Source organism: Rhipicephalus microplus, unplaced genomic scaffold (genome assembly GCF_043290135.1).
Source record: "Rhipicephalus microplus isolate Deutch F79 unplaced genomic scaffold, USDA_Rmic scaffold_18, whole genome shotgun sequence".
Classification (NCBI taxonomy): Eukaryota; Metazoa; Arthropoda; class Arachnida; order Ixodida; family Ixodidae; genus Rhipicephalus; species Rhipicephalus microplus.
Window position 1 is genome coordinate 3678629 of NW_027464591.1, and position 26282 is coordinate 3704910.

General features: G+C 48.1%; 1 protein-coding gene across 2 annotated transcripts; it reads right to left on the bottom strand.

Moving 5' to 3' along the window:
* Nucleotides 1-432: 432 nt before the first annotated feature.
* Nucleotides 433-20467, bottom strand: LOC119178297 (hydroxyproline dehydrogenase). 2 transcript variants are annotated; one of them, XM_037429490.2, is made up of 10 exons: nt 20060-20467; nt 18508-18725; nt 17998-18124; nt 16620-16709; nt 6109-6189; nt 5310-5456; nt 4554-4729; nt 2941-3042; nt 1937-2025; nt 433-1060 (listed from the first exon to the last, which is right to left on the bottom strand). In XM_037429490.2, exons 1-10 carry the CDS (start codon nt 20249-20251, stop codon nt 864-866), a joined length of 1419 nt encoding a protein of 472 aa, XP_037285387.2. In that variant the 5' UTR covers nt 20252-20467; the 3' UTR covers nt 433-863. The 2 variants fall into 2 exon arrangements, with proteins under 2 accessions (XP_037285387.2, XP_075739616.1); XM_075883501.1 differs by lacking the exons at nt 17998-18124; nt 18508-18725 and having other exon boundaries at nt 20060-20466.
* Between the last annotated feature and the right edge of the window lie 5815 nt (nt 20468-26282).

Here is a 26282-nt window from a genome sequence, read left to right on the forward strand (position 1 = left end):
TATGCTCAGAAGCTTCTGATGTCATTATTTTGCCATCAAAGGTGCACTAATGAAGGAGAAAATTGGGGGCCTAGCTTTTTTTTTCTTTTGAATTTCACGCTGAAGTCTCCGCCCGTGACGTCCCGGATTCGAAAGTGTATTTCTTCCAGTTTTGCAACACAAGTGGCTCCACAATGTTTTCTCAAACTTGGTGTTATAGGCCTATGCCGCCCTCAGAGCACAGTGCACTTCATTTCTATTGGCTGCAGGAGCCACGTAAAACCTAGCAGACACCGTCAAAACCTTTGACGTCACGGGGCTGGGTGCGAGAAGTTCAATATGGCATCGCCACCAGCAGTTTCTTTTTGGTTGTATTCCCACTTACCAAATGTATTTTCGCGACAAGCATGGTGTTGTAGGTGAGGCAAAAGAGTAATTTACTCATACGAGAAAGATAGTTTACCTCTTTAGTGACACTTTAAGAGAATTAGAGGAGAGGCACGAAGGATCGAGGAATTTTTCAAACCTGCAGCCAAATAAAGAATGATGCTCATTCTAACGAAGAGATGCACTATTCTTGAGCATTGACGCCGCCTGTTGTACAAGTGATAACCTCGTCACGCTTACATCTTTCCCTGATACTGTGGCTCATTTTGTAATCGCCAACAAGCACAGTTTATCCTCATTTTGAGCAGGAAGAGATAGCAGCAGCAGGAAGAGACAGCACGGCACTGATCCCGCCACTCGGGGCAGCTGAAAACAACTATCAAGCGTCGCGCTGTGTAAGCCGAGAGTTCTCGTTTTCGTGGTCGAGGGCAACGCGCTGACATCGTATCTCTCTCGACACGTGTCGTGTGACATCCCGTATACAACGCGCGATCGAGTCAGTCGTGTGCCGGTTCCAGGCGCCTCTTCCAGGTCGCCGTGAGTCGGCGGCGTATCTCAGAGGCCAGCATGCGTCTCTCGACGACTGGGCTGCTCAGCACGGACCGGTTCTCGCTGGCCCGTCGCGCCAAGTACAGCAGCAGATCCGTCAGCGGGCCGTACGGGATGGATTTGTACACGTTGTACCCCCGGGCGGCTGCGTGCGATCAGAACAGGGTGCTTTTAAACTGGAACACAAATTTTAAGCAGGATCGTCGAACACGTTTCATGTTGGTCGCACTTGATGAGATCGTCTAAATCAAGTGCCTCAAACACGCAACCCACCGACCCTTCGCATAGCGGCCATTTGCGGCCCACGCATGACTGTCTTCCACCCATATATTGTGTTTCATTTTCTTTTTAAGTTATGGATGACTTCAAACACTTTTTGTTTTCATACGGCACCCGATGAGGTCACCTCCTGTTGAAACGTGACCACAGAACAAAAACGTCCATATTTGAACACTGATTGTTGGTGGGCCGTTTGGCAGTAGAAAAAAAAACAGCGCGCCGAGACGGGACAGAAACGACAAGGAGCACACATACCCTGTGTAGGTGTGCTTCTTTTCACCTCTTTTTCTGCTCCGTCCCAAGGCGCTGTTTTGTCCGCTCCATGTGTCAGAAACGGCGTACGGATTTCAATCGTCCTGGAAATCATTGCCAATATGTTTATCGAAACCTGGTTTGAAATCTTCCTTAGAAATGACGCGTATATGAAATACGGGTAACCTCTAACTTCTTTCAATAACCTTATTGCCACAGCGATCAGCAGGTGGCTCAAAGCTTTGTCCGCGTTGTTCTTGAGGGTCAGCATACGCGTCCTTTCATTACTGCAGCGAATGCTGTTTTCTTACATCTTCATTTCGTTTAGTTAGCTCGGGTTTGATGACGAGAGATGTGTTTAGCAGCTAGCCTTATTTCGTATCCCACTTCTATTTATTGCTATCGCGTTTACTGCTTCGCCCTTGCGGCGAAGCTTTGACTGCTTTGTTTTACAAAGAATCGTTAACTTGAGAATTGACTGGCGACTCACCTAGCGGGAAAGTGATGTGGTCGTACATTCCCAGTAGCTGTCCAAAGCTGATCCTTTTGTCGTTGACAGCCAGGCCCAGCTCCTGCATTCTAGGAAGATGGGGCAACGCCAATCAAAACACAACGGGCCTACCGAAACCAATTAACTATTTTTTGAGGTACAAATGGTCAACGAAAACACGATATTACGGCAATTTCGTTGGATCATCTACTCGGCATCTTGTGGTCCTCAGTGCAATGGAGTTACGACACAAAACATACTACAGCTCATTGCTAGTGTCTTAAAGTTGTATGGCTGCATATGTGGCATATTTAAAGATCCTGAATATAAGTAGCGATGCATTCCAGGCTCATGCTTACAACATAGACAGCAAAGATTGGAACAAAGAAAAAAATGAGCGAATAAGAAAGAGGAGGTAATGCTGGGTAAGATTAGATTGTTATATGCCACGTACATTAAACGACCATTCAGATGCCTACGTATATTAAGGGACGCGTAACAATATGTACTTCCTATAAATTATCTCAAATAAACTGAAGGGAGGAGAAGGGGGCATGGACACACACACACACACACACACACACACACACACACACACACACACACACACGCACACACACACACACACACACACACACACACACACACACACACACACACACACACACACACACACGAGTGTGTGTGTGTGTGTGTGTGTGTGTGTGTGTGTGTGTGTGTGTGTGGTGATTGTTTAGTGTATAACCTAATAGAGCAAGCATAAATTGAATAATCGATACTCGAGTTACAATGGACTATGGTTGTCGAGCAAAAAGTGTTCTTGCTGCTCATGTTCAGTGCCTATGAAGGGTCGGAAGAACCAAGTTGCTGGACTCGACTGAATCCAATGAGCCGCACAGGACGGTGGAGCCCTTCACTAGCTGAACCCGGTCACCCTTGCCAAGGTATCCCGCCATAAACATACCGTTTCTACTATTACACGCACATCTGCGAACGCATCATACCGTGTGGTTGCAGTGCGTATACTGTGCTCATTGTGCGTCGCTACCACCAGACGGCACTCCTTCTCAGACCGATAGATGTGTTCGAGAAGGTAGCACAGCACCCTGAAAAGAGAAGAGCATAAACGCAGGAACATCGAAAACACTGTCTGTTCCCTATAACGTGGCTGTACTTAAGCGATATTAAAAACAGAACATGATTTACCGGAAAGCAAGATAGCGAGAAAATAGAACATGGAGAATAAATGATGAAACTTAAAAATTCGGTGCAACGTCTACGAAATGCGCCAATTATTTCTAGCCCATGTGTCATGTTCTTCAATAAATGACGTTTGCTTAATACTCTGCACTTTACACAGGTGTAAACCTTCAAGAATTCAAACAAATGGCGGAGAAAGTCGCGAACTTTAGAATGTGTGGACAGGGCCAACCTGACCGTTTTTCTTGCAATCAAACTGTCATCTATAGAATCATTCCACTACAGCCCGACGCGGTATCTTAGCGGATAAATATGTCCTTTCGAGGTCTCCGGTTATATTTCGTAACTGGTAGCTGCATTCATATGAAAAGGAAATGCAGAGACTCTCGTCTACCATGCAAGACGTGGACCTTAAAGAAACTGAAGTCATCAATATTAAGCCAAAACTTCCATACGGCCACGCGTTTCATGACTGTTCATATGATGAGTTTGACACGTGAAACCACAGGCGTGCACACGGTAGGAAGAGCAGGGGGAGGGCGCCCCCCTAGTCACCTAAAGGGGGAGGGGGTACGCAAGAACGACGAGCCTTCATCCCCTCTTCCTGAAGGGAAACCCTGTGCTCGCTGATGCAACAAAACCTTCTACTGTAACCTATTTTAGGTACACCATATACGCGCGCGCCTTGAACAGGACCAAAAGTGGAGCCCCGCAGCACCTGCTCGTGTTTTTCTTCAGTGATGCCTCGGGGAAAGGAATGGCTTGTTTTGTAAACGCGAGGGAGACAACACAGCCTAACGTGGAGCCTCAGTATGGCGTCTCTGTGAAAGTCATTTTTTTAATGGGATCTTCTCCTTCTTCAAGTGGCCGATTTAGTTGTTGCGAACACAAATCAGTCGAGAATCGGGGTGCGATGCGCAAGATGAAAGTAAGATTAAGTACACATAATTTCAACGTCTCACAACGCATACGAGGACGAACAAAGATCAGACACCCAAAGCGCCAGTCTTTGTTCACTCTCGTTGCATTCACTGTTAAACGTTGAAATTACGTCGTACCAACTAGCCCAATGCTCAACCTTAGTGAATTTTAAATACACGTCAGTCATTTTCCGCATACCACTTTAACACGAAACTTTAAAGGCAACTATTGTACTTCGACCAAATAACGTCATTCGGAACAGTGATGCAGAATTTTCCTTGGAGTTCTGCTCGAACTGTATGAGCTGAACATGTTGCAAGTCTTTCTTTATATAATTACACATTACATGATCGTAACCTTTGCTTAATGCGGTCTGCTTTGACAACGATCCACTGTGCGGATCCAAGGATTTGCCCACGCAGATAAGAAATGACATTTCTATCATTGTCTCGGCACTTCATACAAATATTGAGCGGCGGCAAGGATCTACGCGTACCTGTCGTAGTTCTCGTTCGTTTTTTGATAGCTGCTGCAGACATTGTCGGGATCGCCGTGCTCTCTGGCCTTTCTGCGCTCGCCGTCCATGTAGGCCCCACGCACCAGCTTAACGCCGAACGAGCAGCCCATGCGATCCGCCAGGCGCAGGTGTCGTGACACCTTGTCGGGTGCGTCCTGCGCCGTCAAAGCAGTGTTCTCCTCCTATATCTGGATAGCACTCCTTACGATCCTGCTATGTCCTCCGATCGTTATCATAGTCCAACTCCCCCACGTTTCTCTTCAAGTGCTAATGCGTAACTCCCGCGAGAACGCTTCCTTTTCCCCATACAAGTGTTTGGCTGCATTTTCAAGCGACATTAACGTAGTCTTACCGAGTGTTACATTACTTAATAGTGATAGAAGCGGATCTCGAGGGGGCTGTGACTTTCATCGGATAGCATTTAGAACATATTGAACAGTTCACCAGTATCTGAGCCAAACTGCTGCGAAAAGATTCTTATAAACACCTGCCGTAAGACACCTTAAACAGGCTTCAGCAAAATACGCAGCAATGCTCATTTTACAAGTATGGAAATGCACAAAAAAGTACTACGTGCGTCTTTCGTTTCAACAGAATGCTCAATCACTGAGATTCGGCACCCCGACGTGTCGAACAAAACAAAATAAAGTTTAGGGCACATCTGCAAGCTCCGAGGATGCATCTTGCTTGTTTACAGAGGCAACAATACTCCATGGAGTAGCTGTGCTTCATTACCGTTAGGTAGCACTGGTACGTGTTCCACACGAGCGGCGTGCGCTCGTTGAAGGCAGCCATCAGGGCGAGACCCAGAAGTTCGATGCCCCCGTTCATGTTTGAGTACTCCGCGTCCACCAGGATTGTAATTCCAGCTTCCTTGGCCGTCTGCAATTGAAAGTGCAACGCATGACGCATCACGTAAGGCAGCCGGGCGTTCATGTTTCTCGCTTCCGTGACAGAAGGCCACGCACTATGCGCGTTGTGTAGAATGCGTTCTGATGCGGCTTATTCCTCGATGCCCTTCGCTACAACCCAAAATGTACTCTTCGCGGCAACCAAAAACTCAAGTTCTACTGACGTGTGACGACAAGCTTGCTGCTTCATACAAATTTTGGTGCAGGCGCCTACGAGTTTGGAACTGTTGCCGTTATGACAGATAATAGCAAGTATATTAGCCGACGTTAATCAGGTCGTAGTCAATATAGGTATGTCTTATATTTGTCACAATATGAAGCCCTCGTTTAGCTAGACAGCTGCCAATATTTCACCACCACAAGCCCACGTTGGCGATGGGATAGTCACGTTCAACAAACGTTAACTGCAATTTAGCCAACACCACCCTACAGTAGCCATTGTTTGGTTAACACTAATCACCATTAGTCGGTGTTAACAAATGTTTCTAGTATGTGAGTAAAAGCGGTAGTTCAATAGTCATCGTATACGTATATTCTACCGAACAGTATGAGTGGGTGATCGCGAGCAACTGTCCCTCCGGGTTAAGTCTGCTCAGCTCGTTAATGATGATTATTGCGCTTACCTGGCACACGCTGCGAAGTTTCCTCAGGGCCAGCTTGACGAAGTTCTGATCACTGCTCTCCAGCCGTAAGTCGGAGTATTCCTGCATCGTGCACAACATTAGATATACCTCGGGCACTTGGTTCTCACAGGAAGGTTCACAGGCCATACAATTTATCTAAATGAAATGGAATGAAAAAACTATGTTTTTGTCCTGCAGGACGTGCTTAGCGCGTACCGGGCGTCTCCCACGTAGGGACGGACAGGGAGTGCCTGGTGGCCGCTTCGTGGGCCTGCTTATCGGCGAGAAGGGACGTTCTGAGGGACATCTCCCACTCGTTTGTCGGGATGAGCATTCCTACACTCCTACAGCATGTGTGTGAGTGTCACTGTGCATACACACAAGGGGCAAGTGTCGCGGGGATACGCATCGAGATAAACGTACAGCTTGGTAAGGTTTGAGTACGTGTAACTTTGTACTAAGCGTAAGGTTAGCGCCTGCAGTCTGCCAAGTTTGGGTTGTGGGGGCGGAAAAATGCGGCGTCCAGTGTTATGTGATGTCGTTGTGCGTAATGGGTTCATCCCGAATGGTCTCTAACTCAGCGAGACGGAATCGCCCTGTGGCAGCGTGGTCGGTAAGTGCGCGCGCTGCATCACGGACGATCTCGTTGAGGTGTGACGGGGCACCCGGAACCCGGCCGAGATGGGCGGGGAACCAGGTGACAGTGTGGTTCTTCGGGGTACTCCGGTTCGCGCTGCGGAGGATGCGTAACGCCTGGTCGGAGATGACGCCGCGTTCATATGCTGTGACGACCACTCTGGAGTAGCTGTATATGACTTCCCGTTTTCTGTCGAGCACATATATATGGCTATAGCTACTTGCGCCGCTACTTCAGGGTTTCGGGTGAGGATCGTGGCGGAGGGAAGAATTCGCTGCGCGGATGAGACCGCGACCGCAGCGCAGGCTCTGTCGTTGCGATAGGCAGTGGCGTCCACGAACGAGACGTTGTCCACTTTTATGTCTATGCGCTTGGGAACGGTGGTCGCCCTCGTAAGGCGCCTGCCTCGGTTGTATTCGGGGTGTACATTTCGTGGTATGGGAGTGATCGTGATAAGGTCGCGGATTTCACGGGGATTCAGTATCAACTCTGGAGGATCCCTGGTCGTCAAGAATGAGAAGCCGAGCTCACACAGAACATGGCGGCCCGCCTTGATGGTCGTTAGTCGGGTCAATTGCACGCGTTCCTGAGCTTCGGCGATCTCTTCTAGCGTGGTGTGTACGTCAAGCTCTAGGAGCTTCTGCGTCGTAGTGGTGATAAAGAGGCCGAGGCCTCGTTTCACTACCTTTCGAATGAGGTCATTGAGTTGATCATGCTTGACACATAGCCATTAATGCAAGGCAGTGACGTAGGCAAAGTGGCACAAAACAAACGCGTGTACGAGATGGAGCAGGTTGTCTTCTTTGAGGCCGTGGTGCCGGTTGCACACTCTACGTACGAGTCGTATGGTGTTCTCAGTCGTAGTCCTGAGCTTCTGTGCTGTTTGGATGTTGGTTCCGTGGGACTGGATAGTGATTCCCAAGTCCTTGATGGTGTTGACCCTGGGAACTGTACGACTCCTTCCCAGGACCTTGATGGTGCTGACCCTGGGAACTCTACGACTCATTCCCAGGGCCTTGATGGTGTCTACCCTGGGTACAGTACGACCCTCTCTGGTGTGCAGGATGGTGTTGCGTTTGGCCGGGGGTTTCCACCCTTTGGGTTTGGCATCCCTGCGTTTGGTCAAATATATCAAGAGCTCCGACTTTGCGGGGGAGCACTTGAGACCGGTGCATTCGATGTAGGACTCGGCGGTTTCGATGGCCTCCTGCAGGGCGTACTCAATGAAGCCATACGAGCCTGTGCAAATCGCACGATTTTTACGGAGGACGACGCAGTTCCCGACATTAACAAGTGCTTGCTCATGCAAGTTTCGTGACCGTGCTACACGTCTGTCTTGTACTGTTTACTAGTAAAAACTAGCAGACATCTCTTGAATTCTCGTTTACTCCTTTTCTGAAATAAAGTCAGTTCTCGTCTTCTTGCACCAGTTACACGTCATCTGGGCTGTTGCTCCTAGTTTTAAATAAACACTCTTTTTTGTTTGATTTGATTTAGATCTCAAGTTTTCTTGTACAACAGCCTCCGTGAAACAATAAACATTTTCCTTCCGCGTGACACTTCGATAATTGAGAAAAACAACTTCGGCTTCCATCTGTTGCTTATAAGAGCACCTCTCTCTTTAACGTACACAATCAAGGAATTGAGCGCTCATGGTAACCGATGCCGACGAGGTCGAAAGGCATTTCCGCAGAGTCGCATTTAACACAATACTGTCACTTCTCTATAGCGACATAAAAGGAACACCGATTCACTCCTTTTCCGATAACTCACCGGGTGTAGTGACATATGACTCTGGTGTTATCATATCACCGCTTCTCTCGAGGGTGCGTGCGCAACTGCGTGATGTGTGTACGCTATCGCAAGAGTCGATAGTTGGGAAGAACATGTCACACAGTTCGATCAACCAACTGGGTAGAGAGGCCTGTTGTCTTTTTTCAAGCGAAGCTTGATGTAAGTCAGATTCCGGTACTGGCGTTGGCGTGCGCGAAAAACCCGATGCTGGCCGGGCACAAAAATGATGCCCTCGAATATATGCGCCCGTAACGTGCTATTTGAGTGCGCTGTTTTCAAATAATTCATGCAGGATCCGTGCAAGGGTCTGCAGGTTTAACCTGATCAGGAGTTACTGTGTATGCTACATATATAGTAACTCGAACCTGATCGTCCCTGAGTGGGCCTAGCCAGGTGACAGTGAGTTTGCTCGCGTCTGTTGGGAACCTGATAAAGTTGTTTCACTCCCCCACTCACTCCCCCACTCACTCACTCACTCACTCACTCACTCATTCTCTCACTCACTCACTCACTCACTCACTCAAGGGCTTGTTGGTGATCAGGCGTTTCTGATATGAGTATTTGATCTCAAATGGAGGTCGTTGTCGTTCCTTGTCACCTGGATATATGAACGCATGTCCACCGTAGTTGCCTGTAGCAACTGAGGTGTTGAGCTTCAACGCACGCGAATGAAGGTACTGTTTTCAAAGTGGCGGTTATTGTGCTCGGCTGCTCGCCCGAAGGTCGTGGAATTGAATACCGGCCCCGACGGCCACACTTTCGATGGAGGCGAATATGCTATAGAGATCGGTGTTGATATATTTGTGTAGATAGACCGGCGTAGATGTGTGCCTTTTGTAGTGGGGTACCGGCTTTCAACAGCGGAGCCATCATGAAAATCACATGTTCTGACGGCCGTTGGCAATCGACGCTTGTAGCACGCATTATTACTGCTATATTTCATGTCGCATTGTAAAGCATGTATACTGGACGCGTGTGTTTGTGAAGCATGAAAGCTACTTTCAGTGCATTTACACGCAGGCGAAATTCTTTTCACTGTTTTCCCAGGCAGACGCGTGGCCGTGTGGTAGAACATTCGCTTGCCTTGCAAACGATCCCGGTTCGATCTCCACTTCCATTCAAGCAACCCTGGTTTGGTCCCCACTTTGTACCTGAGTTTTTTATCATTTGCTTATTTAGTTTGCATCGTTCTCGATTTTTCGCTCACAACCAACGATGCCGACGCCGGAATTTCTTCGAAACGAGCTCTTTAGCGCTATTGCGTTAGTAATGTCACAATCCCATCACCTACGTCGTCACTTTCCACCAGACAGTGGCACACACACGCGGTCGGGTATGTGCCGCTAATATGTGGGTATGTGTCACAGGTGATTGACATTTTGTATCTACCCAGGAACGGCGATAACACGCATGAGTCATTTTAACGGGTGAGCGTTAAGAGAAAGTTGGCATCGGCGTCGTTGACCCGACGAATGCAAAGAAATTTCAAGGTCCCAGCACCAATTGAACCTCAGAATTCTGCGTGGCAATTAAGTATGCTATACCGCAGATCTGTGTTCCGTGTGTTTTTCATGCGCAGTTCATGACTATGAACCAACACCAACTCGCCCAACTGTCAATGCTATAGAGCTACACCAGCTCTTGGCAATACTTTTCGAATAGATCCTGACGTTTGTGAAACGCCTCGCCGCGGTGGTCTACTTGCTAAGGTACTCGGCTGCTGACCCGCAGGTCGCGGGATCGAATCCCGGCTGCGGCGGCTGCATTTCCGATGGAGGCGGACATGCTGTAGGCCCGTGTGCTCATATTTGGGTGCATGTTAAAGAACCCCAGGTGATCGAAATTTCCGGAGCCCTCCACTACGGCGTCTCTCATTATCATATGGTGGTTTTGGGACGTTAAACCCCACATCACAATTTCTCAAGTTTGTGAAACGTCAATAGGGGTTAGAGTGCTGCATATTCAATTATAAAAACATTATTTATACAGCCGTCACGTCGGGTTAACGTCAAATGTAGTTAGGTGCCATCCACTGAAGTTGATTTATCTAGCAGCGCCGAGGGCTACCATCCTCGCGAACAGCAGTGCTTCATATCAGCTTATCGTTTCTGTTGTTCCTAATACTCATGTTTGTGTTGACATCGTTGCGCAAAGTGCAAACAACAACTGGTTAAATCTGCAGCTGTTCAACAACATATGTTCAACACACAAACACACACACACACACACATACACACACACACACACATATATATATATATATATATATATATATATTGTCACGTGATCACAGAACGACGTCAACGTCTGTTCACAGGAGCAGCACTGGACGTCGAGCCGAACCGAACGTTAGAGCACGAGCCCCCCAACCGTCCTCTTCTTCTTTCACACCATGGCACATATACTCGCATTGGCATGGCTAAACCTCGTTCCATGCCTGTGGCATTACCTCCCCCCCTTCGAAAAAAAAGCACCACCCCGATGACCAATGCCGATTAAAAGTTAAAGTAGTCGCGTACATGCACAAAGACGCATGATGAAGCAGTGTCAGGTGGCTCGGGGGTAGTGTGGCTTCATCCGTAACACATGAACAATGTCGGCCTGCTGGCAACATCGAGATCGCTGAGCTGTGTCTTCAAGCAGAATTTCGTAGTTGACATCTGTGAGGCGCCGTAGTACTCTATAGGGACCGAAGTAGCGGCGAAGTAACTTTCCCGAGTAGCCCCTTTTGCGAACGGGGATCCACAGCCAGACCAGGTCACCGGGTTGGTAAATGACATGGCAATGACGGGAGTTGTACCTCTGCGAGTCGATTCGTTGTTGTTTTCGGATCCGCTCGAGTGCAAGCTGGCGGGCCGCGTCGGCGATCCGGATAAATTCGTTCGTATCAGTAGTAATATCGGTCGTGTCAGGCAGCAGCATGGCATCAAGCATCGTAATTGCTTCTCGGCTGTAAAGCAACCGGAAGGGAGTGAAACCTGTAGTCTCTTGAACCGCAGTGTTGTAAGCGAACGTTACGTATGACAAAATTGCATCCCAGGTTTTGTGATCACGGTCGACGTACATAGATAGCATGTCAGCGAGCGTCTTGTTTAATCTCTCCGTCAGACCGTTGGTTTGTGGATGGTATGCGGTTGTTTTGCGATGAGCTGTTCCACTAAGTCTCGTGACGTCTTGCATCAATTGGGCTGTAAAGGCTGTTCCACGGTCAGTGATAAGAACTGTTGGCGCTCCATGGCGGAGGACGGTGTTGTTGATGAAAAAATACGCAACCTCATTGGTGGTGCCTCGTTGTAGGGCTTTCGTTTTGCAGTACCTCGTTAAATAGTCAGTAGCGACTACGATCCAGCGGTTGCCATCATGCGACTTCGGGAATGGCCCAAGCAAGTCCATGCCCACTCGTTCAAACGGTTGTGACGGGGGTGCAACAGGCTGCAATAAACCAGGAGGGCGCACAGGTGGTGCTTTACGGCGCTGGCAATGATTGCACGTTTTAACGTAATGCTTGACATCCTGGGTGAGCTTTGGCCAGTAGTAGCGAGTCCGAATCCGGGCAAGGGTACGTGCGAATCCTAGGTGGCTGGAGGAAGGCTCGTCGTGGCAGGCAGATAAAATGTCAGCACGTAGCCCTGGTGGAACGACGAGGAGGTACTCAGTCGCATAAGGCTCGAAGTTCTTTTTGTAGACGATGTCGTTGCGGAGACAAAATGACCCTGAACGTGCGAATGCTGATGGTGGACTCGAGCTGCGACCTTGAAGGTATTTGATAAGTTGTTGGATCTCTGAATCATTCCACTGTTGTTGGGCCAAGTCAGATTCACTGACTGCACAAAGAAAATGGCCATCGGTATCATCGTCCCTCGATGTCGTCGCGAGGGGTGCGCGCGAAAGGCAATCAGCATCAGTGTGCCTGCGGCCTGACCTGTAGAAGACTGTAACCTCAAATTCCTCAAGGCGTAAGCTCCACCTCGCGAGGCGCCCTGAAGGGTCCTTGAGATTGGCCAGCCAACAGAGGGCATGATGGTCCATAACTACTCTGAATGGACGGCCATACAGATACGGTCGGAATTTTGTTATCACCCAAATAACAGCAAGACATTCTTTCTCTGTGGTCGAGTAGTTAGTTTTCGCAAATGACAAAATGCGGCTAGCATAAGCGATGGAACGTTCAGCGCCGTCTGGCCACTGGACGAGTACTGCACCAAGACCGATGTTGCTTGCGTCAGTGTGAAGTTCGGTGGTGGCATCTTCATCAAAGTGCCCTAGTAAGGGTTCACTCTGAAGGCACTGCTGAAGCTGGGAAAAAGCGGCTCTCTGCTCTTGACCCCACACAAAAGGAGTATCCTCCTTCGTTAAACGGGTAAGGGGTTCAGCGATGTTGGCAAAGCTCTGAACAAAGCGCCGTTAGTAGGCGCAGAGACCCAAAAACCGGCGCAAATCCCGTTTGTTCGAAGGTGGAGGAAATGCAGCAAAAGCCATGGTCTTTTCAGGGTCTGGTCTAATGCCATCGTGACTGATAAGGTGGCCGAGGAGCTTTAGTTCTTCGTAGCCAAAATGACACTTCTCCGGTTTTAGCGATAGGCCTGCGGATCGAATAGCGAGGAAGACGGACTGAAGTCGTTCTAAATGTTGCTCAAATGTTTTGGAAAAAACAACGAAGTCGTCTAAATACACGAGGCAGGATTCCCACTTCAGACTGGACAGGATGGTGTCCATCATCCTTTGGAACGTTTCCGGTGCAGAGCACAATCCAAACGGTAACACTTTGAATTCGTAAAGGCCATCGGGAGTTATGAACGCTGTTTTTTCCCTGTCGCGTTTATCGACCTCGATCTGCGAGTAGCCGCTGCGTAAATCCATTGATGAAAAATATCTGGCATGTCGAAGTCAATCCAGTGAGTCATCTATGGGTGGTAGAGGGTAGACGTATCTCTCCCTCACTTTGTTGAGCTTCCGGTAATCGATGCTCGGTAATCTTTCTTTTTAACAAGTACGACGGGTGACGCCCATGGACTGTTCGAGGGTTGGATGACGTCCTCGTCGAGCATCTGTTTAACTTGAAAACGTATTGCCTCTTGTTCTTTTTGCGACACGCGGTAGGCGTGCTGTCGTACAGGCCGTTCGGTAGAGTGCGTTAAAATGCAGTGCTTCACGGTTGGGGTTTGCTTGATTTTGGAAATGGACGCAAAGTAGTCACTATACGTACGTAAAATCATGCGTATCTGCTGCTGCTTCGCAGAGGATAGCTCGCAATTCACGTCAACTGTACTGGCTAATGCAGTGTCACCTTCGGCAGCAGTGGCAATCGGAGCGATAGTGGAACATTCTTCGTCATCGATGGCTTCAAAGTTCGCGATTGCTGTTCGCTTTGCCAAGTGTTGGTACTGGCCGCCAAAATTCGTGATCAGAAGCTGAGTCCTCCGATATTTCAGTTTGACGATAGCACGCGCGACACAAATCTGCCGAGCCAAGAGCACCGAGAGTTTAGTTTCCACGATGCCATTACTCTTGTTGTCAAAGTCGCTCTCCACAGTTACCAACATACTGCCTCGCGGTGGCAGTGCGACGGTGTCGTCAGCAATTCGAAGTGTTGTGGTCGGCGCAACTGCATCCTTTCGTAGGGCTGTATGGTCGTTAGATAACGTTATGAGCAGGTCGCGAAGGTTAATAATGGCTTCATGCACGCGGAGAAAACACATTCCGAGAATCAGGTTTTGGGAGCATTCGCGCAATACAACGAAGGAAACAATGTACGTCGACTCACGAATTCGGAGGTGGGCACTGCACATTCCTAGCGGTGTCAATAGGTGACCTCCCGCAGTCCGGAGGTTGGTTCCATGTCGCCAAGGTGTCGTTACCTTTCTTAGCTGTGCAGCGAGGTCAGCGCTTATAACAGAATAATCGGCACCCGTATCTACCAGAGCGGTCAGCGGGTGGTTGTCGACAAGGACAGAGATACGAGCAGAGACCCGTTTGTCGTCGATGGCACACGTCGGGGAAAGAATGTCGTCAGATGTCGGCAGGCGAATCGGGGGAGGGTCTTGTAACGGTCGATCAACAGCGGCCTCACCCCCAGAGGTGGCTGTTCTTAGTTTCCCCGGCGCAGGCTTGTGGATCTAGGCGATCTTCCTGCAAGAACGTCCGCAAAGGTCGATTGTTGGCCAGGTGACGTGGAACGCCGTGGAGATGATGAGCGGGATTGGCGACACGGAAGGGTTGAGGATCGTTGGCTTGCCAAGTATTCGGCGATAGCACGGGGCGGCTCACCATCTCTGGGTCGACGAGCATCCGGACGAAAGCCAGGAAGACCCATGTGCCTGTAGGCGCACTCACGGTAGATGTGACCTGGTTCACCACAGTGATAACATAGAGGCCGGTTGTCGGGAGCACGCCATACACTGGATTTCTGTGTAAGGGGTGGGTTGCCGTACTGTGGTGGTCCCTAGTAGAACGACGGTGCCGTCTGCAGGGTGGATTGACGGGACGGATAGCCAACAGCCGGTGCAGGAGTACGTAGTGCTTCCGCGTACGTTAATAGCGGAGCTTCGGCTGGACGCGGGGCCGTCATGGGTTGGACTTCGGCTGCACGCAGAGTCGTCATGGGGTGCACCAGCTGCCGGACCTCTTCACGAACGACATTCGTTAGAGCAGCAACATGGGGCGGAGAAGACACCACGTGCAGCTTTTGCAGCTCCTCGCGCACAATACTGTGCACGAGCTCCGTCAGGTCTTTTACAGTCGTGACGTCAGGTGTTGGCAGGGCCGACGACACTGACGAAAGACTGCCAGGACGCTCATACTGGTACGAACGCTGCCTTAGCATTCTCTCCATTGTCGTGGCTTCGCGGAGGAAATCCTCTACAGTGCTGGGAAAGTTCCGCACTAGTCCCGCGAACAGCTGCTCTTTCACTCCCCGCATTAGGAGGCGCACCTTCTTCTCTTCCGTCATTGAAGAGTCGGCTCACCTGAACAGCCGCGACATGTCCTCAACGAACATTGCAACACTCTCGCTCGGACGCTGGTTTCGGGAATTGAGGAGCCGTTCCGCTTGCTCCTTTCGGTCAGAGCTTCGGAAGGTATTTCGCAACTGGTTGCAAAACTCTGGCCAGGTTGTCATAGTGGCTTCATGGTTTTCGAACCAAGTGCGCGCAGAGTCCTCCAGATAAAAGTATACATAGCAAAGCTTGCGCTGCTCGTTCCACTCGTTGACGCTGCCGCAACGGTGTTAGTTGTCAAGCCAGTCGTCGACGTCCTCCTAAGGGTCACCGTGGAACGGCTTCGGAGTTCGCGGGACGTTGAAGAACCACGGAGGAGGCAGCGTTGATGTTTCTTGGGTTTGCGTTCCCGCACTAGCCATAGTACTGCCGAGCTGTGGAAATGGTCCGAATTCAGGAGGTAGGCCTAGTTGTCGCCTACTACGCTGTAGGTCAGCTGGTTCTTCCAAGTCGCGACTAGTGTCGGGACTTTGCTGCTGATTGCAGTGCATACAACACTACCCAGCACCTCCACCAGAAAATGTCACGTGATCACAGAACGACCACAACGTCTGTTCACAGGAGCAGCACTGGACGTCGAGCTGAACCGAACGTTACAGCACGAGCCCACCAACCGTCCTCTTCTTCTTTCACACCGTGGCACATACTCGCATTGGCAGCGCTAAACCTCGTTCCATGCCTGTGGCAATATATATATATATATATATGTGTGTGTGTGTGTGTGTGTGTGTATGTGTGTGTGGTACGTATATTTAGCGTCATTTCATAACGTGTCGATCAATAAAAATTTACGACGTGATCATCCCCTCCGCACGCTTCGCATAAAGTAGATTGAATTCACAAAATACGTGGGATCTGCCGAACGTTTTATTCCAAACCGTTCAAAAAATGTATTCGAATTTTGATTCGTTTACTGCGCCGTTAGGTTCATATTCCACTCAGTCTCCAAAGTTCTTCTCGCTCACCTGTGCGCGCAAAAATTTCGTTTGCTATCGCTTCTTAAACAGAGAGGCAGACTTGGCGAGTCGGTACGCTTCTATTGAAAACAAAAATTCAGTTCTTGCTTGTTATTTCGTCATGCTTACCCTGTAACTTTCACTGCGAGTCGCGTCTCCGAGGCAACCGACGATAAGCTCTGGTTTCTCCGCAGAATCGAAGATGTGTGTCAGGTGCACCTGCATCGAACGAGGAGAACATAATTACCCCGATCACTACATTCTATGAAAAAAAATGTTATTTGGCTGTTTTTGTTAGTGACTCCTTTTTTTTTACTCTTTCTGTCCTCTCTTGGACTTGAGTGTCCATAAAAGCACCCGTGAACTCTCTTTGGAGATTATTATTATGCTCCCGATGTAGAGTCATGACACCTGGAAGAGAGCTAACGTGTCACTTTGAAGAGAGTCCTATGCGCGGCAAAACACGACGTACAAAAATGTAATGGCTGTTATTTTTTAAATTTTTAGTGAGTATGATATACGCAGGCCTTCCCAGGGTCGTCATACTGTCACGCTCACATTGCCGTCTGTTTTTCTCCCTTCTTGACTGTATAGTATCTTTCCTTCACGCTCAAACTGAGCTGCGCTAAAGCAATATCATTTTATCATGCACCGACTCGTCCAGTCACTTGTCAACTTCTCAGTGTACATATTTATTTATGTCTTATGAAATATATTTTCTTCGACAGCACACCCAGCTTACCACGTTCTCTGTGTGGCACTACATGCAAATACTTCAATAAGTGACTCGGTCTGAGTTATTTTATTAGGCTTAGTAGTTGTGAAAGTTACAAAGAAGGGGAAAAATTTACCTTGTGCATATGTGAGAACACGTAGATTCCCACCTTTTGGAGCTTTCTTAATCAGTCCCATACACGCAAGAAAAAAAAAACGAGAAGGCTCCACCGCTAAATTATGCGCCCACGCGAAGCCACAAACCAGTGAAGCCGCAAGACCACCTCAAGCCGCAAACCCAGTTATTATGGCTACGCCCATCCAAAGGGTCTAGCCATGAATATTTTTCTTTTATTTAGGGGGGGGGGGAGTCAATTAATTTTATTCATGTTATTGTGTGCATTTGTATGTGTGTGCGCTCGCAAAATGCAAAAATAATAGATTTAGGCGGAAGAGTGTAAAACCTCCCCACCCCCCTATATTTACGTTAGTGTACCCCACAAATACGCGGATTCAGGTTTTTCGCACATCAGAATCCTGGTTCGTGTTCCTTGAAGGACGAGCTTCAAGTTTCGTCGGACGATATTCAAGATTCATGACCATGCTATTTAAAGTAGTTCGACAAATTGTTTGAGGTATGAAACGCGTGTCTCGGTTATACAAGCAGCCTCATGAAATCCTTGCATCTATCGCGTCGTCCTCATGCCTTGATGAATTACGAGTACATTTAAGCTGTGAAATATCCGCCGACGTCCAATACCTCGAACCACGTTGAACACGTCAGGATGCATACCAATAATTTGGGTGGCAGCAGTCCACTCATCTTGACCTGCATCATAGGTGACTCTGAGTGCAACTGCGACGTCATGCGTAGGCACGATAGGACTTTCTCACCGTTGCGCCTGTACATCTCCATGCGCCTGCGTGAATAAAGCCCACGCATGCGCTGTAGCAACGTGCCGTATATGTTGTTTGCAAATCACAAGAAAGCTACAAATTATTTAAAATAAGGACGGTTCGATTTTCTCGGCAAATACCCATGGCATACCATCTGATCCCGTTTACCTAATACCTGGGGTATTCATTGTTTCGCTAATGGGCGGACTTAGCTAAAGCCCCATCTGTTTCATTTTCGGTTTGTCTTATCATTTTTATAGAGAGTCCGTTCCGAAACATGCGCTTTGTGTCTCAGTAAAAAGCGTTGTGCTCGACATACTACGTCGACTCTCATAGCTGTAGCACTGGGAGATATGAGAAGTCCTGAAGAAGGTGAGCTAGGAATTATGTGTGGTGACATCGCTACCTCAGCGATGCCGAAGCGGCCCCTCTCCTCGTAGCGCCGTCCTCCTCCTCTTCGAGAGAGCAGGCCACCATGGTGCGCACTCGAGCAGCGGCCAGTCTATCCACGCAGATGTGCATCTCCTGCGGTGTGGCTCCGCCCACGAACTGCCGGTAGAAAGTGGGGCCCACCAAGGCACCCAGGAGATGGCGGCCCAGAACCCGCTCACCCATGGTCAGGAGCTGCGCGGTTTTGGTAAAATGTGTCTCACACCATCCATCCATCCATCCATCCATCCATCCATCCATCCATCCATCCATCCATCCATCCATCCATCCATCCATCCATCCATCCATCCATCCATCCATCCATCCATTCATCCATCCATCCATCCATCCATCCATCCATCCATCCATCCATCCATCCATCCATCCATCCATCCATCCGTCCATCCATCCATCCATCCATCCATCCATCCATCCATCCATCCATCCATCCATCCATCCATCCATCCATCCATCCATCCATCCATCCATCCAAAGTATGTTCGCATGATACCCACCAGAAACACACCTGGGCAGAGGGCAGTGACTCGTATTAATGCCGAGAAATATAGCCAGTAATTCTGGCCCGGCTTCTCCCTAATGTGATTCGTTACTATTCCCGGTCGTTGCTGACCGTGAGCTGAACTTGTCGGCTTCTGTGAACCCCTTCTCTATCAACGCCGTGTCACGGGTAGGAGCTCTATCTGTGTGTGCGCCTCCACTTGAGTGGTGTACTGTTTGCCTATTCGCGAATTTATCACTGATTATAAATCATGCTCATTGTGTTTTACAAAAAACAAAACACATCTACAAAATAACAAAACGTAGCCAGTCCTGCAAGTCATCGTTCACGTCTTTGGCACCCCTCGTTTCTGTCTCCGAATGCATCCCAAAATTAGTTTCACATACTGCTATAAGATACGTGCCAACACATTGTAGTGGGCAACCCTATACAACACCTGCTGCTTCTATAGAAGGTGACAGCCGAAGAAATAATGTAGGCTGCATACAAGAGGCCGCATTGTAGCATGCCAAACGCAGCACAATCAAGAACTTCAACTCCATTGAATGATGACCGGCAAAGATAATGATGTGTACGTACGGACAAGAGTTGAATTTTGTATTGGTTTGTCCTAATCATTGCGTCTCAACAAAGGTATGCTCTACTTGGACGCAAATAACGCTAATAGATAGTGGTACACTTTTTTATTTTTAGCTTGTCGTGGAGGGAGAGGTGGGTAGTATTTCTAAAAGAGAAGATGAAGAGAAAAGTGACCCCGCAACTGTCTGCATCAAAGTGCGACACCTCAGCAGTCGTTCACAAAGGAAGGTTTGAAAAGGAAATGAAAGAAACATGGAGAAAAGTAAAAATTGAGGGAAAGTTACAGAAGTCCGCGAATGGCGCCCTGATCGGCTAGCGGTCGTCGAGGAGAGGGCATCGCGGACGTGACGACCGTCAGCAATTAAATCCGTCTAGCTTGTCATCAGCTATAGGTATATTCATTTGCAGCTGTCATAGTTGTTACGCTCACCCATTGGCTATTGTCCACCAGCCAGTCGTACGAGCACACCTTGAGCACGCCCAGAGCCCGCACCAGCTCCAACAGGCTCTTGTGTTGGTACGCCATGCTGTAATCCGAAAAGCCCAGAGCGTCCCGCTTACATGAACTGCTTGAAGCAGCACGTCGCAGACGCGGATGTAATAGTGCTCGCACACCACGCATTCCCGAAGCTGACCTTCAGTGTCCCGACACAGAGCTTATTCTATATAGTGCAAGTCCCCTCGAGGTGCACCTTTCCGACAATTTCTCACGCCACGACCGCAGCTCCGTCACTCTGTCGCAAACAAGCCCTGCAGCACCCAGTCGTGTTTCACTATCTGCCTTTGCATTCTGGTCGTGTGACGCGAGGCACCAAACCGCCTATGTGACAGTGTTGCTGCTTGCCCATTCCTGCGATGTCCTTCTGAGTGGCAGCCAGCCAGCATATCTGGTTCGCTCTCCCCTCTCCACGATAGGCAGACATTGTCTATCATAAGACCACAGTCGTTGCTACGCCCTTGTGGTGCGTCTGTATCCCGCGTGACCACGAAAATGACACCGGTTCACCGAAATCTCTGCCCGCTTGTTTGTTGATTCAAGCTCTCCACGTGGGCGACTCGCCTGTGTGATTTCGTTAGTCTGCACAAGCTGCGCGCAGCCTTGGGTATCGCCTTACCCTTGGCGGGATTGCGATCCTCCCACGAGTATTCAGATAACACTTGAGACCCGTTGCCCTTTGCATGAGCTTGTAGATAGCGGTGAAAGTAAAGGAGAGCACCCAGCTGGTACTGTGGGTTAGTCCAAGGCCGGTGGTTTAAAAACTCGTGTAAACACATGTAGTCACTGCCCCTTCCTTCTTTGTAAGCAAACCCATTACTCCAATCTCTTCAACTGCAGTTGAGCTGTACCAGCTTACATCGACAAGTATATCTGAGTATATATTAGGAGTTTCCAAAAAGGAGTAGGTACAAATAATTATTGCGATAGCAATTATAGGGACAGTTTCGGCTGGTTTTAACAGTAGCCACCACTGCCGTCAAGCACCTTATATGTATAGTATATAGGAAAACTCAAGAAAGAAAAAAAGCTGCCCGTGCTCAGCACCCAGCTCGTCGCGATGCGCCAACGCACGCTAATCTCCCCCGTGTACTTTGCCCCACGCATGGGGGTGGGGGTTAAATGCTTGTTCGCTCGCACTCATCCTTCGGTGGGGAGAATCATGTGCATTGGCCTTTCACCGGATCGCGTTCGTTGCCTGGGTCAAAAAGGTCAACTTCGCTCGCTGGGCAGGCCCCGTTTGCGAAAAGAGCGCGCCTTTCAAACTGAGCGATGTAACAACTGGGGCGCTCGTTAGTTCGCACTCATATCTGTACCTGTGATTACGTTTATTGCGTCGTTTTTGTTTAAACAACGCGTTAAGCGTCGAGTTGTAAAGGTTGTTAGTTAGCTGTCATCCTGTGTGTGCTGTTCTCGTGCGTCATTTGTGCGTGAGCAGTGCGCTGCACGTTTTGATCTGCTAACCATTCTCAGCGTTACATTCCAAGTTATTTCTATCGCATTCATTGCTTCTCCCTTCGGCGTAATAGGGACTTTTTGCAAACAATCTTAAAATACAACTTTCTACAATTACGCTACTTCAAAATGTTCTAAAGGGGGCATTAAAGCCACTTCAAAGCCTATTTTTACAATCGGTGGATTGATGGATGAATTGATAGATAGATAGATAAAGGCTATGTGTGTCCCTTTAATTAATTTATTATATTTATTATTTATCAAATACTGCGCGCACGTAGTCCAAGCAGAGAGGGCTATAAAAAGGTACAACAGTGAACATATTATGAAGTCTTGGTTTGGAAGGCCCGAGGAACCGGCAGCCGACAGCTGAGCTGAACGAACAAAGATGATGATGCTACGTGACAACGATGAGGATGCATGGGCAACACATGATAATGATGATAATGTACAGATAAAGAGGATTGGTATACTAAATTCCCACAATATTGAAAAAATGGCAAACAAAATAAGAACAATAATAATGGAGTCGATATGTCTGGCAAAACGCTATACAAAGAAATTAATAATCATCGGCATTATAGTGTCGATTCGATTTCACTATTTCATTTGGTTATTGTACGGAGGAAAAATAATTTTTAAATGGGTTCGTCCTTGCGAAGCAGGGTGTTACGGCATCTTGTATACGGTGACGCGTGGATAGGGTTAATAGGGGCGATAGATATAGAGATGCGTCTATTGGTGAATTATTCGTGCAAAGTACTTCAATAAATTCCGGTCGCTGCTTCTGTCTTTTGATCTTGAGTAGTTCAATATGGTTAGCTTTCTTGAGTTCGGTGGGTTAATTTTCTTTTCAGAATTTGTTGAATATAAATATTATTGTCTTTCGCTGCACTCTCTCGAGGTTATTGATATTAGTTTTAGTATACGGATCCCAAACGTTACATGCATATTCGTGTTTAGTTTTGATTAGTGTGTTATATTATAGCAGTTTTACACCAGATGGTGCTTTAATTCTTCATTCTTTTTTAAATTGATGCATTTCTTCGCGAACTTCGTATGGATGACGAAAGTATGTGACTGGTTCAAACATGATAATCATGAGATACGTGTCATGTAACATGACTACATTCTACGCTCATGATGCACTTGCAGCCGTTTCGCTAGCTTCACATATACCAAATTTCGTATTATGTCACGCGAATGGACGGCGAAGGTCAACGACACGTCCAAAGATGATAATCATGGAAGGCGTGTCATGTAAAACATGACTGTATGCTACGCTCATGGCGCACTCGCGGCCGTTTCGATAGTTCAACATCTACCAAATTTGTTATCACACGACGTGAATAGACCACGAAGCTATATGACACGCCCAAACATGATAATCATGATACGGAAGCCATATACGGCATAATTTACATCCGCCTCGTAGCTTTGTGTTGATTTTCAAGTGACCTATCAACGAGATATGGTAAAAGGGTGAGATACCCGATGCTTGGAAACTAGCTCACACGGTTCTCATACCCAAACCGGGAAAGGCGCCGAGCCTAGATAACCTACGCCCAATATCTCTCACGTCGTGCGTCGGCAAAGTGGCTGAGCACGTCGTCCTCAACAGGGTTGGTCGATACCTCGAAGATAACGGCTGCATCCCGCACCACATGATTGGCTTCCGACCAGGGTTATCCACTCAAGACGCCATGTTACTCCTAAAGCATCAAATTCTAGATGGCGGAAACACTCGGGACACTCGTGCAATACTCGGTCTCGATCTAAAAAAGGCCTTCGATACAATAACGCACTCGTCAATCTTGAAAGCGATCGCAGCCCTCGGCCTAGGTCATCGATTTTACTACTTTATCCGCTCTTTTCTCACTCGACGCAGAGCCGTCCTCCGCGTAGGAGACCTAGTGTCGGAAGAAGTGGAGCTCGGACAGCGGGGCACTCCTCAGGGATCCGTCCTCTCACCCAGGTTCTTCAACCTCGTGATAATTGGGCTTCCCGAACGACTTTCGAAAATCGACGGGCTAAATCACACTATCTATGCGGATGAAGTAACCATATGGTGCTCCACAGGGTCGGATGGCTTCATTGAGTCCGCCCTGCAAGAGGCTATCGACACCACCGAGCCTTACCGCGACCACACCGGCCTCAGGTGCTCACCTGCGAAGTCGGAGCTGTTGATATATTTGCCTAAACGCCGGGGTGCCAAGCCCAAATGGTGGAAACCTCCGGCGGAACGCAATATCACCCTCCACACCAGAGATGGTCGTACTATACCCAGGGTAGACACCATCAAGGTCCTCGGCATGATCATCGAGTCCCGCGGAACCAACACCCAAACAGTACACAAGCTCAGGACTAAGACTGAGAATACCATACGACTCGTACGTAGAGTAGCCAACAGGCACCATGGCCTCAAAGAAGACAACCTGCTGCGTCTTGTACACGCGTTTGTTTTGTGCCATTTTACCTACTTTGCCGCTATACACAAGTGGCTACGTGCTGAGCGCGATCAACTCAATGCGCTTATTCGCAAGGTGGTCAAACGAGCCCTTGGCCTCCCTATCACCACTCCAACGTACAAACTCCTCGAGCTTGGCGTACATAACACGCTAGAAGAGATCGTCGAAGCTCAGGAACGCGTGCAATTGACCCGACTCACCATCACCAAGGCGGGCCGCCATATTCTGCGCGAGCTCGGCTTCTTCTCCTCGAGGGCCAGGGACCCCCCAGAGTTGACTCTAATTCCCCGTGAAATCCACGACCTTATCACGATCGCTCCCATACCACGAAATGTACACCCCGAATACAACAGAGGCAGGCGTCTTGCGTGGGCGACCACCATTCTCAAGCGCATAGACATGGAAGCGGACAACGTCTCGTTCGTGGACGCCGCTTGCTATCGCAACAACCAAGCCTTCGCCGCGGTCGCGGTATCATCCGCGCAGCAGACTTTTAACTCAGCCACAATCCTCACCCGAAAACCCGAAGTGGCGGAGCAAGTAGCTATAGCTATAGCTATGCTCGACAGCAAACGGGAATTCATCTACAGCGACTCCAGGCCGGCCATCAAAGCCTTCGAACGCGGAGTCATCTCCGACCAGGCGTTACGTATCCTACGCAATGCGGACCCGAGTGCCCTGAAGCACCACACTGTCATCTGGTTCCGCGCCCATCTCGGTCAGGTGCCGGGTGCCCTATCCAACCTCAACGAGATCGCCCATGATGCAGCGCGCGCACTTACCGACCGCACTGCCACAGGGCAACCTCATCTTGCTGGGTTGGATACCAATCGGGATGCACCAATTACGTACAATGAAATCACAAAGCACTTTTACTTGGAACGCCGCATTTTTCCACCCCCACATCCGAAACCTAACCGACCATAGGCATTAACCCTTCGCCCATTACAGACACACACGTACCCAAACCTTGCCACGCTTCACGTTTATTATCCCGATGCATACCCCAGCGACACATGTCCATCATGTGGAGACACAGTGACACTCGAACACATGCTCTGGGAGTGTAGAACAACCCCTCCCGACTCTACTTCAAGCAAGTGGGAGAGGTTCCTCAGGAGCTCACTTCTCGCCGACCAGCAATGGGCCGTCCAGCAGGCCCACGGAGCGGCCGCCATGTACTCCCTGTCGGTCCCTACGTGGGAGACGCCCGCTACGCGCTAAGCGCGTCCTGCAGGACTGAAATAAAGTTTTTTCATTCCATTCCATTATCAACCTTCCTCATTCGTGCTTCGCATATTATAGATTTCTGCTATACTTGGGATCTGCCAATTTTTTGGTATCTGTTCCTTGTCATCTTATTTCTATTTATTTCTCATGCTTGTTCTTTCTACATTTATTTCCGTTTTCTTCTCTCATTCTATCTGCTCATTTTCCTCTTTCCTCGTTCTCTTATTTTTCTTTATCTTTCTTTTCTGCTCACTGTATTTCTGTGTATTTTCTTGTGAGTTTCTGCATCTCTCCCTTTCTCTTTATTTTGTATCTCCTTCTGCTCCTTTGTCTCTCTTTATTCATGTATCATTAATTATTTCTTCTGTTCACTGCGTGTTTTGTTGTATGTTTTTTCTTCAATTCTTCTTCATATGTCTTTATATTTCTATCTCGTTTTACGTCTTACGCTGTCTTTCTATCATTTTACATATTTATTCCCTTGATCACTCTTCTCACCTTCATCTTTTTATTGCTTTCTCCCTCTCTCTCCTATCTCTTTTATCACTTTATATATGTGCTCGTCTATGTTTTCTTTTGGTTTTCTTTTAACCTTTCATGCCTTTATTCTCTTCACAACTCTCTATATTCATGTTTTTTCTTTCGAAGGCTTCCTTTCTCTCTTTTTTCTCTTTCTTTTTAATGCGATAGCAATTATATGGACACTCTCGGCTGCATTATGCCACCGGCGTCGGCGATGTCGTGCGTATATTTATATATATATATATATATATATATATATATATATATATATATATATATATATATATATATAAATATATATATACATACATATATATATATATATATATATATATATATATATATATATATATATATATATATATATATATATATATATATATATATATGTGTGTGTGTGTGTGACGCTACGATGAGTGGGAGACGTGGCCTGGCTCATACGCCATGTTTATTCCATTCTGACTTCCTTCTCTGCTTCTACC

What these genes read in the sequence shown, in the direction of transcription:
- LOC119178297 (XM_037429490.2), bottom strand. Translation starts at nt 20,251, where the DNA reads ATGCGTGGTGTGCGAGCACTATTACATCCGCGTCTGCGACGTGCTGCT. An exon ending in TGGTGGACAATAGCCAATGG is followed by an intron (nt 18,726 to 20,059) that starts GTGAGCGTAACA and finishes AAAACCGCGCAG; the next exon opens with CTCCTGACCATGGGTGAGCG. An exon ending in CCACATCACTTTCCCGCTAG is followed by an intron (nt 1,061 to 1,936) that starts GTGAGTCGCCAG and finishes GATCGCACGCAG; the next exon opens with CCGCCCGGGGGTACAACGTG.